This window comes from Apteryx mantelli, chromosome 10, assembly GCF_036417845.1.
Source record: "Apteryx mantelli isolate bAptMan1 chromosome 10, bAptMan1.hap1, whole genome shotgun sequence".
NCBI classification, from domain to species: Eukaryota; Metazoa; Chordata; class Aves; order Apterygiformes; family Apterygidae; genus Apteryx; species Apteryx mantelli.
The window spans coordinates 21,272,066-21,291,076 of NC_089987.1; the positions used below are offsets into that span (position 1 = coordinate 21,272,066).

General features: G+C 39.9%; 1 protein-coding gene across 3 annotated transcripts in view; it reads right to left on the reverse strand.

Annotated features, from left to right (window-relative positions):
• SLC7A6 (solute carrier family 7 member 6) overlaps positions 1-11,242 on the reverse strand; it is a 33,664-nt gene extending 22,422 nt beyond the window's left edge. The window contains exons 1-3 of one of the 3 annotated variants that reach the window (XM_067302632.1): positions 11,222-11,242; positions 4,290-4,862; positions 177-302 (exon numbers count right to left, since the gene is read on the reverse strand). In XM_067302632.1, the coding sequence (XP_067158733.1) occupies positions 177-302; positions 4,290-4,821 (658 nt within the window). In that variant the 5' untranslated portion in view covers positions 4,822-4,862; positions 11,222-11,242. Of the gene's footprint in view, positions 1-176; positions 303-4,289; positions 4,863-8,575; positions 8,595-11,015; positions 11,193-11,221 lie in introns of those variants that run through there. The other 2 variants (XM_067302631.1, XM_013941038.2) reach the window with 2 other exon arrangements.
• Between the last annotated feature and the right edge of the window lie 7,769 nt (positions 11,243-19,011).

Below are 19,011 nucleotides of genomic sequence, written 5' to 3' on the forward strand. Positions count from 1 at the left end.
CTAGCTTATCATGACATTTATTCCTAACGTTGGCATTATCGGTGTTTTCTAAGTGGCTATACTATGCACTTACTGAGGCATTTGATAACTCCTATAAAGAGATATTTACAGTTTCTAGACCAGTTATTCAACCTAACTGATATATACAAACCTTTACTTTAGTTTTATAAGCTTACCCTGGCAGATTTTAACAAGTCCAGTTATGATGATGACAATAAGAGCAATGACTTTAGCATAAGTAAATACATCCTGCACCCGTGTTCCCCATTTAACATAGGCACAATTTACAAATGTTAGAAGACCTAGAAGAAAACAAAGAAAAGTAAAAAGACAATTTGATCAATTTTCAGTTTAATTCATTTTTCAAAGATTTTTCCATGACTATCTTAATATACACTTACCTGTTATACTAGTATTTGGGCTAAACTAAGCAAAACACACTGGTACTCAAAATACACTGGTTTAAACAAAACAGTAGGAAACAGATGTTCTAAAGATTCATAATACATACTTTTTCAAGAGGGAAGGAAAGACCTTCCCCACATCAGATGCCCTCTGATCATATGCCTGTTTTCCTAATTTTACTCCTCGTGAGCTGCATTCTGCAACTATCCTGAAGCTAAAGAAATCACTTACATGAAATGATTCACTTTAATTTAGCAACATTGTTCTGATTAATGAAAGATTACCTAGAAATCCCTTTAGGCAAACTTATTAAAAAATGTTTTAATTGTTTTATCCTTTCCTTGTTAGCCTGAAGACCAGTTCAACATCCACAGAATTTTACAGCTTTAAGAGCTTCAAAACATTAATTTATTTGCAATAATGAATATGGTCACAGGTGATTTAATATCCTTCTCCAGCTCTGTTAAACTGTGCTACTAAGCAAGGTTAGAATAGATCTGAAATAAAATATATTCTACAGGTAATGCAACATCAATCTGGATTTTTAAGAAGTTGGTGGTAAGCAATGTGTATTCTGAATAAATTTCTCCCTGTACCCCAAAATAAAACTGTCAGACCTATTTCACAAGATGAGAATTGTACTGATGTGAGACTTTCAGATTTCGCAAGTATTTTGCCATGAGTAACCTACTCATATGATCAACTTCCTCAGTAAAAACTCTTTTCAAGCTATTGTTGAAATACATTGTTCCCATAGGTCTCATCAGTTCTCTTTTGCATCCATTACTTTTTCTTAAGTGGAGAGCCAGACAACCTCTGCCTGAATTCAGATGCTGAACGTTGAAAAGGGCTCTGTATCTTTAGTGTTCTTTATTCAACAAAATATTCATTTGGTGAATTTTTTTTTCTTATCCAGATTATCATTAAATTATCGATTCCAACCCTGAAGTTTAAAAGCATTTTCCTCAAATCTCAAGTTTTCCATTGGCACGTAGTATTAAAGTGGTTATATTCTAGTGCACTTTATACTTCTGTACAGTTTTCTTGTACTGTGTATTTTAAATATATGCATAAATAAAAATTCAAATAATTGAGAACTGAGGTAGTAGCAAACCAAAATTAAATGAAAGGATTGACTGAAAGGAAGGAATGAAAGGAAATTATTTCCTTTCCCATACCCAAGAATACTATTAAGATATAAATCCACTTAGAGCAGCCACCAAGTAAAAAAGTAATCATTTAAAAACAGTAACAAAAGAAAGGTAATGATCTCATAAAAGCATGGCACTAGCAGACTAGAAAGTCTGGCCAAGGGAAATGGCTGAACCAGATTCCACTGAGCTTGGCAAGATGAGGAGGGGCGAAAAAACAGCTGTATCAAATTTCAAAAGTCAGCACTGCAGCAACTCCCAAGAAATTCTCAGGGAAAAAACCCAACAACTCTGCTTGGTCTCTGCTCTCCAGCATTAACAATTGGCATTATCCACAGAGTATTTGCTCATAGCGTTTATCTTAGCTGTTGATTTTTTGATAGCAACTTTCAATATGGGAGCAATTACTATTAATTCTTTCTTATTTTAGTGTGCAAATTCTTATTTTAGTGTGTAGAATTCTTTCTTATTTTAGTCTTGGTCTTCAGTTTAGGTGAAAAGCTACTGTCTCTGGTGTCTTAAGAAAAAGATAATCAAGAAAAAAAGATGATCAAGAATCTGAACAGGCCATGTCCTCTTTCTTCTACTAAAATTATTCTCTCTTGTTTTCTTCAACTTAATTATCACTTAGCTACTTAAAGCTGCTGAGAAGTGTCAGGTATCATTCTGCACTGCCAGATGCTAGCCGTATTTCCAAAATGAGTGATGTAGTAACACCATGTAACGCTATGGATTTTACAAGACAGATCTTACACTAGATCTAGTAAGTTTTTTTTTTTTTTAACTTAAAAAAATTCTCGCTTACAATCTATACCTAATCAATGTTCAGACTTCCAGTTCCAACGACTTCATTAATAAAATATTAAACTTATCCACAGGATATGACACACAACATCAGCTCTGCCAGGGAGAAGTCATAGCCTCAGCAGCCATAGCTACATGAGACAGTAGAGTAGGGGTGAGAGTCTCAGTACTGAAGTCTGAAAGAGGGCAGGACAAGCACTTACACCATAGAACGGACTTTTAAAGTGAATCTTGCATCTACATGAGCATGACCTTGCTGTCACATTCCCACAAAAAAAGAGTGATAAATTTCTTCTCTTAGCACCAGGTATAGAGGACATTACATTCTAACTCTGTATCAACTGTAAATCATCATCTTATTTTTCCAATAAAGGAAACAGGAGTCCTTGGAGTGAATCACTTTGTCTTAATATCTTGCTCTGTGATAAACTGTGGGGGGATTTTTTTTTGGGGGGGGGGGGGAGAAGGAGGGAGTTGTTTGATTGTTTTTAAAAGGATAATTGCCCTCAGATGTAAGATGTCTTAAATGAAGGAGCAGATTCCTCCACATTCCCAAATCTGTGCCAAGATAACTTGCAATAATACCTGTTTAAGGAATATGAAATGTCCTCCTTTTCCTTCCTGAAGCTGTCACAACAAAATGTGGTCACAGGTTTGGGGGGGGGGGGGGGGGGAGGGAGAGGAAGTGAGCAGAAGTGAGGAAACTCATAGTCCAAACATTTTTTTGGAAAAAAAGACATTGTGATTATTCTTCCCACTGAATTCTTTTTCCCCACATTACTGCTTCCACGTCAATAAATTAACTTACAAAAATGGAAGGTGGAGGTATAGTGTTTACAACTAGTTATAGAGATCTAATGGTTGAAGCATGCACTACTATTCTGTCTCTTTTCCCTCTTCTAGTCCTACAGAGACAACTTTAATAACAAACATTACAGCTATTTCAGACTGCCTTCCCTGATGCCCCCAAATGAACCAACTAGGAACAGCACAACTCCTTCCTAGAGCATGTTGCTGGCAGTAAAAAAGAGCAAGTTCCTTCTTAGCTTTCCAATATGGACATCAGTTGGTGATAGCAGTCTCCATAGCACGTGGCAACTTTGATCAAAATATGACAAATGCTTGCCATAACTGACATTCCAAAATGTATTTTTCCGTGTTTACTGGAAATGCAAGGTACGTATATATAATAAAACACTTTCAACAAGAAATACCTAAAATTAAATAAGACACACATATTAGAGTTTCATTCTCCTGACACAGTTGAACAGCCCTGATTTGAAGCATGTGGACAGTCTGATGTTGTTCTTCTATATTGACTAATGGAAGTAGCTGTCTGATTATAAACATTTCAATGTTCTTTATACACACAGTTTCTACTTTTAAAAACAGCTTTACAACAGGTACATTTTTTTTTTAATATGCTATGGTTAAACACAAGCATCAAGAATAATCTTGAATGAATGACATTTTCCAAACCAGAGTAACCACTTAAGGAGGTCTACATTGAGATGCTACTGTGAGAAACCACAGCATAATTTATAGCATACGAACTGTTCTGCAGTAACTCCAGGTATGCTCTTAGACCGCACCGGGAGTATCTCATGGTTTGATTTAGTCTACCTCTCTGAAGGAAGATAGATAAGGAATAGTTACCCCATGCATTTCTCCCACATAAGTAAACTCTGAAGAGTCAAATATCTTGTTTTGCTTTTGAATGAGAAAATGTTAGTTCACTGATTACATACCTAGAGGTTATTTGTAGGCTAGAAAGTTTTCCTTCCCCCCCCCCACCCCCCCCCCCCCCCCGCTGTAACTTGAATCATTTCAGATTCAGCATGCAACAACTCTGGGACTCTGTAGGATTTGCTTTAATAAAGCTTAATCCTAGATAAAAAATTACCATAGTAAATTTCAAGAAATACTTACATTCACAAGCAGCTGCTATGAGACGGCAAGCAAAATATGGAGGATCACAAGAAGGGAAGAAAGGTTGAACTAGGTAGTTAGCAAAGGTGATGGCAATGATCGCCTGACTAGTTGGTTCAACAATTAGGAGCGAGGTCCACAAACGAATAAAAGCAATGAAGCTCCCAAAAGACTCCAAGATATAAGCGTAGCTGGCTCCTGACTTGGTAATAGTGGTTCCGAGTTCAGCATAGCAGAGAGCTCCAAAGACTGAAAAAATCCCTCCAATTGCCCAAATTATTAGAGACAATCCATAAGATTTGCTGTAGATGAGAACTCCTTTGGGAGAGACAAAGATACCCGAACCAATCATGTTGCCTACTATAAGGCTTATCCCATTTAGCAAAGATATTTCTTTCTTCAGTTGCATTGTATTTTGGTTTCCATCATGCATTTCAGAGCTGTCACTTGGATCTGTCCTGTCTGATTTACTGACGGGGCTGTATTCAGCCAGTGAGCTATGTGACTTTGTACAATCAGTCCTTTCTCCCATTGTGGAAAGACCGGGAACTCTCCGTGACTCCAAATGTCAATCTAAAACAAAATACAGACAGCTGAAATCATTATAAAAACTTTATCCTGTGACTTTCTTGCCAAACATTCTTTCCACTTTTTCACTCTATGATTTACCTATGTAAACTGAGATATCCCCTTTTGTTACTTCATATATGGTTTTTACCCCAAAATAAATCCACGCGTAGTTAAAACAAACACATCACAGGACAAGAGACATATTCCAGTATATCTTGGAGAGAGAAAGGAACTACCTACTTTTTTTTTGGGGGGGGGGGCACTGTGGGAAGAACAGAACTGAGGTACTGCATGGTTGTAAAGGAAGAGAGGAGACAGAGAAGCAAAGCGAGGTGATACAGAAAAAGCACAGTAAGACCAGAAGCTGGAATTTCTGAGCACAAACACAGACTTACTGCAGTACTAAAAAAATTAACCAAATAACTGCATTTACACATCTAAGTTATGAATGATCTAATAAAAGGGTGGTACATTTTACTAACGGAGTGTGGGATCTCACCAAGGGTAATATAATGAGGTACTTACTCCTGAAACCCCTTCTTCCAACTGCTCTTATGTCTGATACTACAGCTAGCTCCCTTCCCTCCTCTAAGAAATCCTGCTCCCAGTTCCCACTGCCTCCTCATTTCTTGGAGTTATTTATCTAACCATGCAAGCTGCACAGGAAAAACACAGTTGTTCCAATCCAAATCCCCCCATTAGCATCTGTATTTAACAGTACTAAGAAAACAGAAATGAAATAAACATTTTCCTTCGCTTCAGAATTGATCATATGGAAAATCACCACCTTCTCAAGTCCCCAGGAAATTCTACCATGCCTCCTTAAAGCAAGTTATGGCTAATCACATTTATAAGCACTAAATACACTGGCTGTTACCAGTAATTCTGAATGAGACACATTACATAGAAGTTCAAGTAAAATTATCTATTCAAGGAGTCTTTTATGGAGACCAATTTAAATTCCAAATGTACCTCGATTACTGGATTATCAGTCAGGTAAAAAACATAAGCACCAAAATGCTCCATCATACATCTGCCCTTGCCCCTCAGTGTATGCTTTTGCCATTTACTACAGTGCAGAAAGATGAATAACTCTGGGTCAATTAGAATAAAAAGTTAGTTTTGCCCCCTTTTTGCAGGTCACATTAATTTTACAAAAGGTTTTGTTCTTCCAACAATAAACATGCCTACTAAGAGCAGACAGACCTCAAGTATCGGGTTTTTGAAAGGTCAATATGCAATTACCCAAACCGCATATGTATCCATGCACCTCGTGACTTATGAACACACAGAGTTTGTTCAGCAATGGTGGATCACTGCACAAAGTTTTGTTCCTGCAATTACAGGCATAACTTTTTAGAGGGAAAAATGTAATAATCATACCCTTACTTAATTATAGAGCCAACATCTGTATGTTACAGTATAGAAAATCTGACTTGACATCCTTGAATCAGAATGATCTTTACCCTTTTCATGCCTTTAAAACTTTTTTCAACCAAGGAAAAAAAATAACTTTTACTGAAATGGAATCTATTCATCTATTGAAACAGAATACATCATTCATCTCCAGCTCGTATGAATCTTCTAGCTTTTTCATGCTCCTTTTGAGCACCTAAATTCTTATTCTATTAAAATAAGGACTGTTCTTTTAAACAACACATTTCAAAATGAGATTCTCAGTCTGTTCTGTCAAATGCCTTCTTCTGTTTTATTCTCTTTCCCCTAATCCAAAGAAACATTTTAAAGTTGTTTAATTACTAAATATGTATTTTATCAGTAGCATGAGTCATCTCTCATCTAGTGTCACTCACATATCATGGGCCATTAAATTTCACCCAGGCACCTTTGCAGAGTCAGACTTTAATTAGACCAAAACTTTTCAGCCTTTCTGAAACTAAGCTCTGCTAGTTCAGGAATTAAGAACAAAGTGTCATCATGAGGCACCTTCAACAGCATTAAACTAATTAGGAGAGAGGGACCCACTCAGTTTCTACAGATGAGTGTGCTCTAAACTGCAGAGGAAAATGAGAGCAAGTTCACCTCACCAGTTGTTGCCAGTCCTCCTTGTTACTTACTGTTCCACCAATCTTGTGACAAATGCATTTGCAACCACATACTGTCTGATTTTCTATTATTAGTGAAGCAGAGCAAAGTCTCGAAAAAGACTTGTGGGTTATGAGCACTTAGGATTATTTGTATTGCTTTAAAAGAGAAAACATTGTAACTGTGTAAATGTAATTTAAATTATTATCATAACCAATTATGGCTATGATGTAAACATCAGAAAATATAAATGTGTAAAACAGCGAGAAAAATAATTAAAGCAGAAGTCTTCACGACTAATTTGACAGCAAGAAGCGAGGTCTAAAGAACAGTTGTCACCAATAAAAACAGCATTCAACTTGAAATTGAGTCATTTCATTTCTATTTTGATTCATACAGGACGCTGCAAATATATCTCAGAAGGCAAACTACTCTGGAGAAATCTTAGTGGGGAGAGGAAAAAAAAAAAAGAGAGAGAGAGAATACCACAAGTATTCTAATGCCATCTGACTGCCACTTTGTAAATACACCATATTCTTTCTCAACCTTTCTAGCTAAAGGGATAAAACACAGTAGTATGTTAAGAATCGACTCCCTGATGCGAAGTACCATTTTGGTAATAACTGTACAGTTTTAGGAATTCTTACCCCACACACCCTGATCACCATTCCTATTTCTTCCTGAAACCGCTTTCAAGGTATGGCTTGTTGAAGAGCATAAATATTATGTTGAATACTTGGGCATTTTGCTATATCTGTTCACACTGGCAAATTTTGCACTAAGAGCAACCATGATTTCCCTCATGGTGCTAAGCTCAGTGTGTTTAATTACCTGTAACTACTGGCCCTGTCACTGTTTGAATGCCTCCATCTCAATCAGCAGCACATGCCTGCTGTCCTCTGCAATTCTGTTACTAATGACCTTGGCTGTTTCTTGCCTTACTCCACCCTACCTAAGAACGAGAACGACCACAAAATGCTCTCAGTCTAGCTTAACTTTTCACAGCACTCTGCCTCCCTCTCCGAGTCTGCTTTTTGTTCTACTTATTTATTTATTTTTAATTCCCAGCTTCAGGTATCTGCTGACAACTAAAGAGTGCATGAGCGTGTGTGCAACAGCTCACTCCAGATTTGGCATTTCATTCTCTTCTCTAACCTTGTTCTGTTTGTATCCTTAAAGCCTTCAGGGCAGGAATTGCTTATTTGCCTGAGTCACATGTCTTATTACACCACCTGTACAATAGAAGCAGAGTTACTGGCAGGATTTTTTTCCCCCCTCAAAAACATTTCACCTCATCTTAACTGGGACTAAACTGCACAGCTTTGGCTAGCTGAAAAACCACTACAGAGGAAGAGGGAGAGCAGAGATTGGAAAAATATTAGTGAACAAAACTGGAGCTATGTCAAGGTTAGAAAAATACATACTGAGAACAGAAAATATTTACTAGAATCCATGATTCTGCTGCAAGGCCATGATTTCTGTGGAACTAGAAGACAGGCTTGGAAGAGAAGAACCAAAGAGGAATAGCATGCATTTTCTAGTGTATAACAATCATGTAATACTCCAGCTAAAAACATTGTTAGAACTATCTACAATGCCTTGCCATAGGACTACTTAGGCTAAAGCAGTCTAATGACTTCACACAGGCTAACGTGGATTTCCTCATCACTCACCCTTGTGCAATAAAAACTCTTAAACTCTTGTTTTTGCTGATGGCTGCAGCTGCGAGGAATCTTTTTGCTGATATGTGTAGGATTTTTTCTGAGATGACACCACTGTTGATATAAAAGCCTTCAATATGAAACCAGGACAGAATGACCTCAAACTAGGATCACTTCATTGTCTCACCAAAAATACATATTCTGATAAGGCCTATCACATGCTGGCCATGTACCAAAGAAGCTAATGAAGGCTCATGTGCAGCTAGCAAAGTACTAACACTGTAAAACCAGGCAGTCCTACTTTAAGAAGAGGGAAACAGGAACCATGTGCCAAGATCCCCTCTCGCCCCCTTAGCAGGAGAGCAGCTGATCCGTGATTTGTTCAAGCGGGGTGAACCTGTGAACGGGTTAATCACCGATATGAAATACCAAACTGCTTAAACTTTATGTTTTGCTATACTCGTTCACAAAATATGCTCATTAGCAAAGATTTCTAGAATTCTTGCCTGTCTCTGCAGTTGTCTTGATCTCATAAAATAACTCTTCTCGTAACACAGCTTTACATAGATACTTTGATTATTTGAGTGCCGCAGCTGTAAAACTCCTATTTCTGAACACAATGATTTGCCCTTCGGGTAAGAGTCAAGTTTGCCGTACATAGACAAACAGCATAAAAGTCTTCAGAGAATTAAGCACCAAGAGAGCAAAGGTTATAAATCCCAGAAATACCTATTCCTCATGATGTATTTAGGTACCCCTTAGGCTAAGCAGTTAAGGGTGAAAGGCTTAGAGTTTGTCTGCTACGTGTTTTTCTTGTTTCTGTTGAGAGAAGAATCACTTTTCCTGCCATACATACAGTTAACAGACAGGAAGCCCTTGCAAAAAAAAGCAACTCCCAAAGTAAAGATTTAATCCATTCAGCCAAGTCTTGCTTGCTCATGTAGGTATACGGCCTTTAGCATTGTAAAAATTGACATAAGCCTTTGATCAAATAAAATCGGCTAATATCCATTTTTAAAAAGTACAAAGTGTGTTGATCGTGTAAACAGGAACGGAAGAGAAGCTATCAGGTCAAGGTTTACAATTATTCATTTGATAGTGTATCAGTGATAGCACCAGGGCCTGACTTCACACACCTGTAATACACCTGCACAAGAGACGATCAGCAAGCACGTGCACTGTGCACACATGTTCTGACAAAACGTGAGCAAGACTATGAACACCAAATGGGGGAAAGACCTTTAAACAGCTCACAGGCAGATATCCTGTTACAATGTCTTAGAAGCTTTTCACAATTTGCTAAAGGTACCAATCCTAGACAAATCCAACTCAGTAGTATTGAGCCAAATTTAAACCAAGTCACTTTAAAATTAAGGAACTGCAGTAGCTGCAAGTGGAAAATAACACGTCACTGCATCTTTCACACTTCAGATTTATTTCAGATTTCCAAGGGGAAAAAAATAGAAAGAAGCTCACAACTATGGACTTGCTGGTAGCCTGTCTTGATTTAGACAGACATGAGGTTGGGAGTGTGCAAGGCAACTCTGATAAGCCAAGTTTTTGAAGAAATACAGAAAATGAGCTGCAGGTAAAGAGACAGGAGGCAATACTATGGGTTTGTTAAAACAGTTTACCTTGTTATATATGCTAGCTAGGGCATAAGAGCAGACCCCTCTCAATAAGGGGAAAGGAATAGCAGAAAGCACCCACTTGTGTATGTATCTGTACACACACACGTGCTTTTTAGTTTCACCTTAGAGAATCATACCTAATCACACTGGATTTAATATACTGCGTTTAAAAAGACACAAATAATCAAAGCCACTGCCAGGTAACAAACACAGGGTTACTCGAGGTTACCATGCTGATGCCCTCGGGCTCCCCGTGACAGCCAACAGGGCAGCCCGCGCCACGCGTGCCCGCAGCAGCAAGCGCCCGGCGCCGTGACCCGCGCGGCCACGTGCGGGGCCCGCGAGGCCACCGCGAGGGCGCGCGGGCGGCTCCGGCCCGGCCCGGCGGGGCCCCGGGAGCGGTCGCTGCCCCGGCCGCGGTGCAAGACACGGGGCCCCGTTCAGCGACGTGCCGCCCGCCCGGGAGAGCGGCGCCTCGGCTGCCCGGGGCGGGCGGGGGCCGCGCGGACCGCCGCTTCGCCCCGCACGTGCTGCCTGAAACGGCAACGACGCAGGCAAAGGGGCGACCAAAGCACAGGGCGTTCTTCCTGCCCCGCCGGCCCTCGAGGCCGCCGCTCGGGCCCAGCGCACCTGCAGCCGCCACGGCCGCGCAGCGCCGGTGGAGGCCGAGGGCTCCGCGGGGGACGCCGGAAACCCGGCGCGCGGCCGGCTCGGTGCCGGGGAGCTGCGCTGCCCCCGGCAGCCTCCCGCGCCGGGCAGGAGGGGCCCGCGCCTGCCGCCCCCGCCCGCCCGCCGGAGCCCCCGCGCCGCGGCCGCGTTACCTCCGCCGCTGCCGGCCGCGCCGCTGCCTGTGCCGGGGATGCGACACGACACGCGATGGCGGCCGCGCCGCTCCGCTCCGCCCCGCGGCTCCGAGCCCGCCGCCGCCGTCTCCCCTCCCCTGGCAGGAAACCGCCGCCGCCGCCTCCCTGAGGGAGCCGCCCCGGGGCCCGGCCCCGCGCGCCGCCGCCGCGCGACGAGGCTTCACCTCAGCGCCGGGAGCGGGGCGGGGAGCGGGGCGGGGAGCGGGGCGAGCCCCCTTCCCCCGCGGGAAAGCGGCAGCCGCCCGCGGGGCGCGAGACCTTCCCGCCTTCGCGAGACGGGGGCGAGGCGGCGCCGGCCGCGCGCCAGGTGCCGCCGCGGGCGTCGCTCCAACGGCCGCTTCGGGCAGCTTCCCGGGCGGGGGGAGGGTCGGCACCGGGGCCGCGCGGGGGCTTCTGGCGGGTGTCTAGGCGCCGGGGCTCAGAAACGCCCTGCGACGTCTGAAAACGGTAGTGAATCATTTGCCCTTTAATTGACTTCTCTGGGATAGCCTAGCGACGATTTTCTTGTCTGCCGCCCCTCCCGCCCAGCTAACGGCTTGGGCACGTTTAAGTCAGTAACCTCCAGGCTGCAGCCGCCTCTTAATTTCCATTTACCGCCCTTTTCGCTGTTGCCCGCGAGGCAAGAGGAGGCCAGTGACTGAAAGACAACAGGCCTCAGGAGAGGCGATGTGATCGTCTCGCTCCAACCCGCCTCGTTATCCCTCCCCCAGTCCCCGGCTGTTATCTACCCTCCCGAACAGATGAGTCACAGGTGGGGTTTTCGATAGGCCATACTGGGGCTAAGAACCTGACGGGAAGATAAATTTTATGAGGCTATAAAAGAACGGGGAAAGCCGAATTATATACCGCGGTGCCCGCGAACGCTTGGTAAGAGCAATGGTGGCGTCCAGTTTGGTACGGCGAAGCTCGCGCTTCGGGTCTCCCTGCGGCCTCCTCTCGCAAGGCTCCGCTGTTTCAGTGGGGGGGGGGGGGGGGGTGCCTGCGTTGTCACACAGACAATTACCATACAATGCAACTGCTGCCCTCTTCTATATCTGTAGATACTCCTTACGCTGTGTTTGGACAACAGTAACAAAGTCTTTTTGTTAGAAGTTGGCTTTTTAAGCGCGCGTATAGGAGAGAAGCTTCCCGGTTGCTACTTCGGCTTCATTTCCAAACTCTGCAGCACCACAGCAAAACAAACGGCTATTCGCAGGTCATAATCGGAGAGAGCCTGCTCTTCTTTACTCTTTAATTATCTTTACCTTTGTTTCAACTCTTTGTTTGGCTTTTGTCTGTTTTAGGTCTTCTGCAAGTACATGTAGACAAAACTCCGCTGTATCTCTGTAGAGCTAACTACACTATATCTATTGCCTCCTGAAGCTACTGACAAACAGAACCAGTCTGCCTTCTCCCGGTGCTTCACAGCCCTGATCAATGACTTCTTTGTTTTTAATCCACTTTTGCAGAACTGATACAAAACAAAAAGAAGTAGGAGACATATCCAGAATATGTCACAAGTATATGCAATGTGAAACTAATTGATTACAAAGGTGATACGAAATAGTGAGCAGATGGTTAAAGAGTTTAGTCATTAGTGAGCAGTACCAATAGCGGTCTATTTTCTGGTAATATTAACACAGCATCTTTCAGCAGACAGAATTGTGTAGCTGTCTTCTCTCACATCAGTCAAAAAAAATGGGGTGAATGTGGATAGAAAAGATGCATCTGACTTCAATTGTTGCTAGAGTGCCATTTAAGCTCTCTCTGAAATTGAATCTACTGAAGACAACGTTCATTCCTCCAAAAAAAGGGCTTGTAAAAAGTCCAGTTAAGCAAATTTCACAATAATCACCAAATAAATATTTTTGTCCGTTTTGGACTTGAGGAAAATAGGTTCATAACTTTATAAATTACTTTGCAATTTTACAATTTCAGATAAATGTAAATCTGGACTCCTTATTCTACCTCCCCTTCTCTTCTCGCTACAGATTACCACCAGAAACAGTATGTCTCACCCTGATCCTCCATAAATGGCCATTGGTAAGTTGTGTTTATATAAGACTCCACAGTTTTTAGGTGCTAACAACACGAATCTTGTTTTCACTAGGATTTTATCCAATGCTAATTTACCAAAGATCATATCTCTTTTAGCTAGTGAAGACAAAGTCAGACAGAGTTTTGTAAATCTGTGAGTTTTGCCATATCTACTTTTTTTTGTCTGGCTAATATTTCCACTTCAATACCTCTCAGAAAATATAATTCAACCAAAAAAATTTGAAGAACAAACAGATTAAATACCCCTAAACAAATCAAAATTGAACTTGCGTAAGACTAAAAGAAACCAAATCCACAGGAGGCTTGTTAAATGGTGTTAGAACATGACAGAGCCATGGTAAAAATTGCTGTCAATTCTAAATGAATCTGAAGCCCAATCATCAGCTTTGTGCTTGTTAGCAAATTAATCCTGGTGTGCAGGGTGAGTTTAAGCCCATCCATATTGTGCAAGTCTCTCAAGAATGTGTTGCCCGGGCACTTCATTCATGGAAGAATAATGAGCATGTACTGAGCTCATTGTAGGTCAGTGTTGAAAACATGTTTTGGATATATAAGTAGCACTCGTCATTACATGGAACTAATGCAGATGGCGCAGAGATGTTGCTTCCAACTGTATGCTTGAGAATTTATGTTGGTTTCTTTTGAAATGTTACCCTGAAAGATGAGTCTTGGGACCACTTTCGTGCTTCTGTTGAAATGTATGTTCTGTGGACACATGAGTTATTCCTAGGGATCATAACGTGATTTGGGAGAGGAAATCTATGGCATAAACCAGATCCCACCAAATGGCAATTTTTATATGTGCTTAAAAGTAGAGATTCTTCTTGGTAGATTGTAACCTGCATCCTCTCAAACAACACCATCTGAGCTCAGTGCAGTGTCAAGCATGTATTCCATATTCTTTCAGGGGAACAACAGAAACAGTTCCAAAAATAAGTTAAAGTGCCTTTGTTTTTTTTTTCCTTTGGTTAAATTGAGTGGCTTTGTTTACAAAAACAAATTAGCTGATTCTTTGCCCCTTCTTACTTTTTCTCTTCCACTGTACAAACTTCTGATGTAGGTGGTTTAAGCAGAGTGAATATTACAAATGAGAGTGACTACAAGCACCAAAATGACAAGCAATTAAAAAAAAGTCTGAATTTAGGCTTGTAAGTTTATCTTCCCATGCCCCTAGCTGCATGCCTCCTCCTACTCCATTTCACTGACTTTCAACATTTTACTGGCTCTGGCACTTGTCTGACCCCCTTGGTGAGGCAATTCTGCTCACTAAACTGGCAGAAAATAATACTTTCTTTGCATTAGTTTTCTGCTGTCAAAATTGAACAAGTACAAAACATGGAGTAAGCTAGGAGCAGAGGGAAAAGGAAGAGGAGGAGGGAATGAAAATGTCCCTTTAAGAACCAGAAGCTGTGGAATGGCTCTGTTTGTCTTGTCTGGCTGCAGTCTTATTTAGATACTCTGTAGGTTAACATTAGGCCTTCTTTTATGGAAAACTTGGCTTCTGTATTCAGCAGTTTTTAAAAAAAGACTGTAAAATAAGCTTCCACATCCGTCTTTTCATTTAATTTTTCTTACTTGGTTCTGCTGCCTTTCAGGTAACCTTTTCATGCCCTCATCCACACTCACCAAAATTTATTATTTGCTTATACATATGGTGCACATTATTATGGTATCTTTTTCTTCAGTGCTGTCCATACTGCAAAGCAGAAGTAGGGACAGATGTCTTCTAAAGTATAGGCAGTACTTCAAATGTTATCAATAAAACCTTGTTAGGAGAGCAAAGAAACAAAACAAAACAAATCCAGATCTTCAGATAAATTTAAAAGGACTCATGTATTTATTAAGCATTATTTTGAGTAATGCTGCAAACTTTCTCTTTTCAATTTGCTTTCTTTTGCTACTGTAATCTTCTCTATTATAAGCAGAATGTTCAATACTTAAGGCTTCCTCAGTCAGCTTTTGGAGTTTAGTTGGAAAAAAAATGATCCTCATAGCTATACTTATTTTTAACAAAATAGATTGACTAATTTTTAGACAACTAAAATCAGCATTTAACTATTAGACCCTATCCATGGACGATACAAATTATCTTACCTATGTTGAATTGCCTTCATAAGAATTTGGATATTTGTTAATCACTAGCTTCATTTTCTTGGAAAACAACATGGGAGTTATTCTGACTGTTTCACCAGGACTTATAAAACAGGAAGGATTTCTGTAGATACAGTTTTTGTCCTTGTCTGTTTTGAAGGCTAGTAAGAATGACAGTGTACAGAAACAAGCTGAGGAGAGTTTCTAGCTGTAAAAAATTGTTTCTTAAGAATAAATCATTTTTGCTTGTTTCAGGACCCAAATGGTCTATGAAGTCCTCAGTGCTAGCATTTGTAACCTGGCTTGACAATATTCTGATAAATTTCTTGTAGATGAAACATTTTGAAGACCTTTTTTATATATATATATATATATATATATATATATATAAAATGCAACTCAGCCTTCTAATATGATTGCTCAGCCTTTCTTCAAAACAGCAAAATTCCTCTGCATTATAAATTCCTTTGTGTTATTGTCAGTCCTTTTGTGAAATACTTTCTTCATTTGGAGTACCTGTCCCTTTCTGTGAATAAAAGCAGGAGTATGGAAGTTTAGAAAATGCTAATAATACTCAGCAGTAGTTACACTGATACCATATTTGCAAGCAGCTAGCTACCGAAGGCTGAAGCCAATGTCATCATTTTGTTTGTCTTAACATGCTGAGTCCAAACTTTGCAATTTAAATTCAACCAGATGTTCCTTAGCAGAGCTACTTTGAATTCAGTATGCTACAGTATAAACCCCAATTCTGACCCCAATGATACAACTTTACTTCAGTGCACTCCTATTACTTTTCTCCTAATCAGTGAATTGTACTGAAATGCTTATACAATACAAATAAATTTTGTATCTTTTATAAAAGAGGTCCCTCCCATTTTATTTAGAAAACTTATAATAGCACAAGACCTTGCACTGGTGTGAACATTTTTTGAGTAGTGACAAGGAAGGCCTTTATTTCCAAAACTTTCAGAATCTTTATTTCTGCAGGTTTCTCTAGTTATATTTTCCCCAAATTTAGACTGTCTTTAAAAGTAACGTTCTCCAAAACATAAACCCAAAGACCTGTTTGTATAGATTCCCAGACAATGTATGCCAATCAAATGTTGTGCCTATGCATGCTTAATACATGCTGCACATAAACAAAAATTGAACAGACTAATCTATACTCTTTTAAACTTAAGGAAATAGTGAAAGTTAAACAAGCTCTAATTTATAAGTTTACATAGCATAGGCATTCCTTGTAAAATAAACAAAACCATGCTTTTCACAAATATGAGATCAGAACCCCCTTGAAGTTTTTACTGAGTATTTACTCAAGACTGCATGCTTCATGAGTAAGATTTTCATGTTTGAATATTTAGCAGTAAACCCTAAAAATTGAGATGTGAATTATTTTACTATTTTGAGAGTCTTTAAGTAAATTGCATTTTATTGAAACACAGGAGGATTTACTGCCAATCCATGTGTCTTTAAATAGGATAGCCCCATTAATGGATTTAGTCTTTCTTCAGCCAGCATAGTCTTTCCAATTTCTAATCTGTTCTTTGCTAATATTAGAATGTATTCGGCCCTAAAATTAAAATTAGAATTGGCTTTGCTAACTTTTCAAAAATGATTTCTCAGCAGTCTATTCGTGTGTGTTTCCCCCTTTGCTCTTTTGTTCCACACTTGGCTCTTGATTACTTGATGCGTACAATGTCTCGCAGAGCAAACTGCAGTGGACTAATTAAAAACTACCAAAATTTTCCCAAGTTATGCAAGATCCCCACAACTAGGAAAAGCCTTTTCAGCTTCCTGCTCACATACTGTGAAATGCCATAAATCAAACTTTTGAAAATAAGCAAAGCTCTGCTGCATGTACTTATAGGTATACTTTAGTTCCAGAAGAAAGCAGATACTTTTGTTAAAGTTTACTACTGTTTTTTTTTCCCCAGTACTTTTCAGTACTTTTTGTCTTAGCTTAAATCCCACAAGCTAAGAGTGTTTGAATACCAGAAACATTGATTTAATGAGACATGATCACTTAAAATGCAACATGGGTGACATTGTTGTCTTTGCTTTTACATGAATCTGTAAGAAGAAGTGAAATGAGGGCAAGTACTTAGGCATATATGTTAGTGCTCAGACAATATGATAAAGAAAACTAAACCTCATGGTTCTGGGTGTCATATTACTGTTTGTAGAGGTCAAGAAGATATTTCTACCTCAGTGTCATTACTGTGGGAAAACTTGGAAGACCTCAGCTTGGTTTGAAATTACAGGGGATGGCCAGGTTAATTGTTAAGATGGGTCATCAGTGTCATCTCACGCAACAAATCTTGTGGTCGGAGTCTTTTAGTGTCCTCACCTCACACTTTAATCAGTTGATCATGCAGATTGCTCAGTGTCACACTACATCAACAACTCTGTATTCCTCCTTATTGCAGTTTATTATTGAAGTGCTATATCAATGGAAAAGTTGTTCTTTTGGATCATGCTATGTTGGAATAGCATATGTTATTGTTGTCCATACCATTTTGTCATTAAAACAAAAAACAAAGACAGATTCACATTAGGTGAGTGTACTGAAAATGTCCAAAGACAGCTGTATTGTATACCCCGGAGTCATATCCAGTGTATTCTGTACAGTAAAATTACAGCTGTGAAATCATAATATTTTATTTTGTCCTTTAAAAAGGATTTCTTTGTCCAACAAAATCTTGTTCTCAACGTTGGTAAACTGATTGTGATTAAATAGAAAGTCAGCTGGGAAAACAGACAACAGACATCCTCGCACATGGCTAAGCATACCCTAAAGTAACAAATTTGTAGTGAGCCATTACCTCTGTGGCTGTCAGTATGCACAGTAATTGGTACAGTTGATTGGCACTAACAGTCACGAGGAAGAGAGGCTCAGCTATAGTGTATGCCTCTTCTCTTGCTACTGAAGATGAATATACAGAACACTGAACAAGAAATGACAGCTTTCGCTTCTGGTGGCCAGTTTGGGTAAAGAGACAGAGAGTTGCCATCAGATTAAAAAAAAACTTGTCCCAGCCCAGCTGAGAATGAATTAGATTGCTATGTTGGCATACTAGTAATGGTGTAGCCAAATACCTTTGTGCTATAAACATTAAAATAAAATAAAATAAAACAGCTAACCAGTTGTTGAACCCTACACCTATTTTGAATGTTTAACCCTATTTATCTCATACAGAAAATGAACTCAAGGACTATCCAATTTTGTTTTTGGTTTATCCAGAAAAAGACATGATAATTTAAAAGAGTGCCTAAATCTCTTTTCTCTTGTATATTTAATTCACTGTATATTTAAATGAGAGATTTCTATAAAATAAAGAAATCTGTAACTTTGAATATCAGGGTATAGTTGATTGTTTTTGAGAGAAGAGGGTTTTAGCCAGAGGGGTACCGACTGCATTTGAACCAGCTCTGATGAGTCAGAGCAGAAGGGAGGAGGCATGAGTATTGGCTTGTTTTGCAGAAAGCTTCCTTGAGTTGAAATACTGCTTTGTTTTTCACATTGTGCAGTGAAACTTTTCTCAGGGACATGCAGTTTATCAAAAAAATTCAAATTTCTGTGTGAGGTCTTATCAGTTCAGTAGAAATAATATTCTATACTTTTTCTATTATTTTGTTTGTACATTTGACATTGTGTGTCAGTTTTTATGTTCCTGTGGGTTCGTACAAAAAGATGAAGGAAAATATTTTAATGAAGAGAAAATCTCATTGCAAAAATAGACAAAGAACTAGGGAAAGTTATAGGCAATAAAGAATCTTGAATATAGTTTTAATTTTTCTAAGTGAAGAGGTTTCCCTGTTTTAC